We start from the raw sequence: 7,396 nt of genomic DNA, 5'->3' as shown, positions 1-7,396 counted from the left end.
AGAGGGGGAGAAGGGGGGAGAGAGAGAGAGAGAGAGAGAGAGAGAGATGCCAGGCTCCCATAAACAACCAGATCTCTGCGAGAACTCATAGAGCGAGAACTCACTCATTACCCCCACACCAAGGAGAGCATTAATCTCTTCACAAGGGATCTGCCTCCGTGACCCAAACAGCTCCCAACACTGCTACATTGGGACAAGATTTTGACATGAGTTTTGGGGGGGACAACATGTCCAAACTATCACAGGAGAAAGAAAGTGATAAGGAACTGGAGAGCACACAGCAGGCCAGGGAAGTAAGAAAAATGTTTGGGAAAACAGAGCCTGTCTTTCTCTCTAGCTCTTCTATCGTTCCTGAGGCCTTTGCCATAATCACTTATTTCAACAAAAAATATTTCACATTTGAAAAGAACATGTAAGAGAAAGAATACTGAATTGGATATTAGGAAACATACTAGGTTCTAATCCCTTTCATGTCACAAACCTACTATGTCATCAGGGGTGTTTTAACCTCTCTGGGTCACAAGGAGGGAAAGAGAGAAAGGTGAGGATACAGACGGGTGCACACAGTATCCAGACCAGCGCTCCCTCCAGCGTGCTTCAGGGGTCCTCTCTCCTGCCTTGCCACAGGCCCAGCACGCCTCCACTGTGGCTGAGTTAGAGATTCGAGAGCTTTTTGTCACAACTCAGAAGCAGGTCCTTAGGTCCATTTACCCAACTGAGTAGCGGGCCACCTCACCACCAGTATACCCCCTTTCTCTTCCTGCTGCCTCAGCCCCACACCCTGACGCCACCCTTCATATTCCCCAGAGCCTCCTTTTCTCACCTGCTGTTGGACACTGGCCTCTGTTGCTATTGTCCCAACCTACAACTGTCAGTTGCCAATCCCATCCCCAAAGCCATCAACCGTGACTAAAAAAGAGATCCCACTACCCAGGGAAGAAGTTAGGATGAACCAGAAGAAATCAGAAAGCAAACTTCTCTTCCTATTGCTGAGGTTTTTGTTATAAGGAATGGGAGTTTCTGGGATACAGCAGAAGCTCTAAAAAAATGTGTACTAGTGAACAATACAGCATTCCCTAACCAAACACTTAAAGCTATTCCCCGAGTTACATGACACACATAAGCTAGTTCTGTATTCCACGTGCTTATGATGGGATAGCTTTTCTGTAGCTGGCCTGGGGACCTCGCTGCCATGGGGTATTGTTTCCATAAGAAAATGCTGCCCGAGTGGCAAACAATTAACTTACTAATGACCTTCATAAACTACCTTTCCTTCCTCAGGCATGGCTTGTAAAGCAGGGAAATGGAAAAATTTCTAGGCAAAAGAAGAAATCAAACAGAACCATCCCTGGCTGTAACACATTTCTGCACACAGATATGATCATATAGAGATGCACACACATATATACAAATACGTAAGGAGTGAGGTGGTAAAAGTCAGTCACTAACCAATCTCTCACACACACACATGCATTCATCACTTTCATCTTCTTTAACAGCACGGGTCAGCCGCCACAGATCATCCCCAAAACTACAGTTTACTGTGAGAAGGGGTTTCAGTAGTGGTGGGAATACCGAATACACACAGAGGAAGTGCAGAACACGGGGTAGCACCAGAGCAGCAAGAAAAACCAGTGCTTGGAAAAGAACAAGACAGTGTAGCTCCCTAAAATACTCATTTCCAAATAAGACCCTCTTTAGAAAATAAAGAATGGGGGCTCCTACTTGTGGCTCGGAAGTCGCGGAGCAGGTGAATGCACTTTCCTTTAGAGAGGGTGTCCAACGACACTCTGAGAGAGAGGATCAGAAAGTTCTACATAGAGACAAGTGAGCAGGGACCCAAATGGAGAAGCCAGAAAAACTGCGGATGGAGACTGCAAGGACGGTGTATGTGGAGCTGAAGTGCTTGGCCTGCCAGGCCAGTCACAAGGTACCGTGGGTCCTGAGACAGGAAGGTGGACTGAACAGTATCAGTGCTGGGCTCTATGAGGGCATCATAGGCCACTGCTCGCATGTTCCACGCGCATGCCATCACTGGTCTGACAGTTTCCAAATAGCTGGCACGTATGTGGCACCTCAATACAAACTCCGATAATGAAACCAGACCTGAAGGAAGAGACTCAGAAAAGAAGCGGGGCGTAGTGCCTCTGGGCTCCGTACAAGTTGACTCACCTCATAGAAGAGTCCCTCTGGGAACTGCTGGAAGCACTGAGCGCACACGAAGCACTGCTCGTGGTACAGCTCCCCGTTGCTGTTCACTATCTTCTCAGCAGGCGCAAAGCCCCCTCTGCAGCGCTCGCACGTGGCACTGGCCAGGGCATTGGCCATATTGCTGTAACACAGAGAGGACAGCAAGTCACAGACTGTCAACCTTTTCTTAGACTCAAGACCAAACAACATGAAGAACTAAAAGCAAATTCTATCTGATCACAAAACTATATTTTATCTATAAAGCCCAGTTTCTCGCTAGTGCCTGAATTACTAGACTTAGATCTCAAACTGTCCCAGTCTCTTTACTCTAGCATCTTGGGTTCTAAAGGGCTTCTGCTTTGATTCTGACAGACTGTGACATTTTGGCATTCTCCTCGCTACCTACACTATGAGTGAGAGCCTACTATGTGTTAGGCACTAGGTAGAGAGAAGAAGGTCAAGAGTCGCCCTAAGGGAGCTCCAGTTTACAGCTTGATAAGTAGCTTAATTAAGATATCCACCAAGTCGGGCCGGCCCGGTGGCGCACTCGGTAGAGTGCGGCGCTTGGGAGCACGGTGGCGCTCCCGCCGAGGGTTCGGATCCCATATAGAGAGTTGCCGGGCGCGACACCGAGGGTTGCGATCCCGTTACTGGTCACGAAAAAAGACAAAAAAGGAAAAAAAAAAAGATATCCACAAGTCAACATCTCAAAGCCAATTTATTTTCCTTCTGAGAAGTAAACTACATGTCAACTGAACGCCATGTCATATCCTAGACACAGCTTATTCCTTTAATTAGATCCCGTCAAAATCAACTGCTTAAGTACTCTTAAAACCAGCCAAGATTCCCCATTCCCATTAACTAATTGGTAAGACAAACACTGAATACTAATATTATAAAATATATCTTAAAATCATAGAATTATGCATTATAAAAATCATTTTACAGACAATGAAGCAGTGGTTCAGACAGGTTGAGTGATCAGCCCAACATCATAAAGCTGATTAGTTCATGGAAGGCACAGGATTAGAATCCAGACCCCCTGCTCATACATAAAATCACGATGTCAGTCACAACAGATTACAATACTAATTTCAAACACTTGAAAGGATGTGACACGGACACCACCATGTTTACAGGACAGGAAAGTGAAACCAGGAAATCAAGTAACTCCTGCTGAGCCCAGTGACTTGGGTAACTCCCTCATCAGTAATTCCACTGCACCTTAAAACAGACCAAAGGTATTCAATAAATGGTCTCAAGTTCTCTCTACCCAGTTTATTTTTTAAATTTTATTCATTTATTTTTATTTTTTATTTTTTTGGCAGCTGGCTGGTACAGAGACCCAAATCCTTGGCTTTGGTGTTGTAATGCCACGCTTTAACCAACCAAGCAAACCAAATAGCCCCATTGTGCGGTTTAGAAGAAGAAAAGCAGCATGGCTTTGAAAGGCTTATATTAGATGAGGGTCCACATAAACACCTGTTTTGTTTCTGAAACGCCCCCAAGTGGAGAAGGTCCCCTGTGCACAGCGGTCTCTGGTCAAGCCGTCCCTGGTGATTTGAAAGCAAGTTTACTTTCAGAAGCCCATGCAGAGCACAAGGTCTACCTGCATGTCTGGTCCCCTGGCACAGCTTCTGACACCCCCAGATACCACCTCATAAAGTTACTGCCAGAACTACCACCATTTTACAGACAGATTAACTGCCTTGCTGCTAACAGTTTCCAGGTTTTGCTGCTTCCTTAGCAAAAGTGGTCACACTTATCCAGCTTTGCCTCTCCTCCACCCCCATGGTAGACAACTCTGCACTTTGCCTTCTTCCCCCAAATGTTTCGAGGAACAGGATTCCTATTTTGAAGCCTTGCCATCAATAACTGCACGTACAAATACCATGTTCATAAGCCCACACCAATCAAAACTCAACATTATTTAACAGGCTTGAGTATAGAACTGAAACAAGGAAAAGTACATGAAACCACATTAGAAACCAGAAGATATAAGGCACTCAAATATAACGCACTATTAATTCTATATCCTCTCAAAAGATTTACCAAATCCTCAGTGATCTCACTGAAACTCCAAAAAAAGCTGGAAAAGAAGAACATTCTGGAATGTGCTAGTTCACTGTCACCTAAATCAGTGGTTCTAAAAGTGTGAGCATCACTGTGACCCTTCAGGCGCCTGAAAGGTCCTCCTTTTTCCAACTACGTCTCTGCGGGAGGCCATATATTCTTTACATACTGCATCTGAGACAACATACTGTAATAGCATGAACACAGAAGCAGACATAGGAAACTATCTTTTATGAAGGCAGAAATTAATGAGATTTGCAAAAATGTAAAATAATGCTACTCTTCCCACTAAGCTTTTTCCATTTTGGAATAGTTATTTTTCATAAAAATATTAATTAATGTAAGCTTTATTAATATTATTAACATGTAATAAGCTTATTGTTATTTTTAAACGAACTAACCGATATTTAAAATTTTCTCAGTTTTAACTTCTTTTTTTTTTTTTTTTGTCTTTTGTCTTTTTTTCCATGTCCGGCAACGGATCGCAACCCTCAGTGTTGCCCCCGTACCGGACCGGGGACCGGCAACGGGATTGCAACCCTCGGCGTCACTCCCACGCCTCGCTCAGCCAGTGAGCGGGAACCGGTCTGTACGTGGGATCCGAACCCTCGGGCGGGAGCGCCGCCGCACTTCCCAAGCGGCGCACTTATCCAGTGCGCCACCGGGCCGGCCCTCAGTTTTAACTTCTTATGCAGTAAATATTGATAAACAAAAGCCCTTTGGGGACCTCAGCAATTTATAAGAGTGTAAAGGGGTCCCAAGATTGAAACATTTGATTACCACTGACCTATTCATTATACTCTAGACTATATTCAAGTTCAATTTCTCAAAATAGAATTAGAAAACAGGTAGACACATTATAAAAACAAGCACATAGTTACTTCCGACATACAGGGGAGGAGAAACTAGTTTTAGATATACTATGAATATTTCAAGAAGTTTTCCTTTTAATAACAATCGGGGGTTAGGTTGGGGGAGGAAACAGAACATTAGAGGAAACTTTCCAAAAAAATAATAATCTCCCCATTCTACACAGCTATTTATGTCTTCCTTTCCCTCTTGTTTCTGACCCTCTGACAATACACATTTTCTTAGCTGACTTTTTATATAACACTACATATGATAGAAGTTATTTATAAAAAGTCATGAATGACAGCCATAGCTGTCATTCAGTTACTTATAATTAATTGGCTTATTATTCAGAAAAAGATTTTCACTAAAAAGTGTTGATGATAAGGAATATAAACAAGGGGGAATATATATGAGGGTATTGCAAAAAGTTCATGGAAAAATAGAATTAAAAGATAATACAATTGGCTGGCTGCAAAATTAATTAATTAACTTAAAAAGATAATAAGCATCTTTCCATGAACTTTTTGAAATACCCTCGTAAGCCTTTAGTACAGAATCTCTATAATTGGCCAGTCATGTCTGATTTAGCTGACCTACTTCCACACACCAAGCTCACATGGCAAACTTGATATATCTGGCTTTCCACTATTCCAGTGCCTCATTTGTCATAATATGTGAAACAAATTTTCCGGTCTTTCTAAATCCAAAACCCATCTTGAGAGTTCACCACGCAGTGGCAATATGGGTTACAGAATTATAATTCCCCAGTTAGTCTCACCTCTCTGTGAGTTGTGAACAGAAATGACATCCATTGCAATACCACACAGGATGGATTATGGAAATAGAGAATCAGGTCAGTTAGATTCTCCTTAGCTCTTACTTGACAAATTGGGATTTGGAATAATTCCAAGTTTTCAACTTTGAATAAAGTCAATAATCTTACTGGAGTTGGTCGAAAGGCCAACACAAAAAAAGAAAAAAAAAATGTTTGCTAAAACCCATTTAATAGTATAAATTAGGCTAACTTTTAGAGTTAAGAGCATGTTCTATCTATATCTATTTGCTAGTTACATATAATCCTTATTTATTCAATCCCCTAGAGACAGTATTGAGAAAGTCAGCTTACTTCAAACTGCTGATTGTTAAATGTAACAAAAATGTTTACCAACCGTCTGTAATTCAACCTTTCGGTTTCCTACCTCCTGCTCTTTATCTTTGGGAAGGTTTAGAGTATAAAATTTTACTATTATAAATAAGTCCTGACAACAAAAACCCTAAACTTCACTCATAGATGACATAATAAAAATGCACTGTTTTCAGTATCAGGAACCTGCTGAAGACAAAGACTTTATCCTCCGGCTGAGAAGGCAGCATTTTCCTCCGCGGGCGCATGTCGTCCAGTGGAAGTTCTACATGCAGAAGCAACCTGCCTGCCTCCCTGGAATGTGCTGCACTGGGAGCCACCTTCAGAGCCCCCAGATTGCCCTAGAAAACACCCTCCCAAAGCCCAGTAAATAAAACCACATCAGCCAGGTCAAAATGACCAGTGAGCAGACAGCCAAAGGGTGTGAGGTCTGGAAGAGGGGCGCTCCAGGAGAGGAGACACTCACAATTTCGCATAGAAGTCACAGAACTCCTTGTAGACTTGGACGTCACTGTGCCTGCGCTGCACTTTGGACACGGCCCTCTCGCTTTCATTCCCGTTAGCCCCGTCGGCACTGTTAAGGGCTGTCCAGGGGATTTCTTCATTCTCTGGGATAACAGAGGGTCGCACTGGGCTGGGGAAGGCCATCGTGGATGTTTGAGAGCTCTGAGCCCAGGCATGAGAGCGGCAGGACGCAGAGACAGGAGAAACAATATCCAGACCTCCCCCGCTTCCTAGCCAGCGTCACTCCCACTGTCCCCACACACATCAGCCGGGCCCTGCCAGGGACGCTACTGGCGCTTCACGTTAAGAGCTCAGCAGCACAGCACTCAGTCAGCAGACCGGCTTCCTAGCCAGCGTCACTCCCACTGTCCCCACACACATCAGCCGGGCCCTGCCAGGGACGATACTGGCGCTTCACGTTAAGAGCTCAGCAGCACAGCACTCAGTCAGCAGACCAGATTTACTGAGGCTTTCTGCAAGTTCTAGAAAATATTCCACAAAGTAGTGACACAGTCTTTGTCAGAGCAGCCTTCCTGGTGGACTGCGGCCATACACACGACTACAGGAATACGGGGCTGCTTTGCAGGCCTTCAGGAGAAAGAAATATCCATGTGCCCTGAGTATTTGTCACCA

General features: G+C 44.0%; 1 protein-coding gene across 2 annotated transcripts in view; it reads right to left on the bottom strand.

The window, feature by feature from the left end:
- The window catches only part of LOC103607943 (LIM and senescent cell antigen-like-containing domain protein 1), a 38,266-nt gene extending 31,329 nt beyond the window's left edge, over nt 1–6,937 (bottom strand). For both annotated transcript variants that reach the window (XM_008592398.1, XM_008592397.1), the window contains exons 1-2: nt 6,726–6,937; nt 2,173–2,332 (exon numbers count right to left, since the gene is read on the bottom strand). In XM_008592398.1, the coding sequence (XP_008590620.1) occupies nt 2,173–2,332; nt 6,726–6,907 (342 nt within the window). In that variant the 5' untranslated portion in view covers nt 6,908–6,937. The remainder of the gene's footprint in view (nt 1–2,172; nt 2,333–6,725) is intronic.
- Between the last annotated feature and the right edge of the window lie 459 nt (nt 6,938–7,396).

The sequence above is a fragment of the Galeopterus variegatus genome, unplaced genomic scaffold (genome assembly GCF_000696425.1).
Source record: "Galeopterus variegatus unplaced genomic scaffold, G_variegatus-3.0.2 Scaffold7884, whole genome shotgun sequence".
NCBI classification, from domain to species: domain Eukaryota; kingdom Metazoa; phylum Chordata; class Mammalia; order Dermoptera; family Cynocephalidae; genus Galeopterus; species Galeopterus variegatus.
This window is presented reverse-complemented; position numbering and strand designations above follow the sequence as displayed.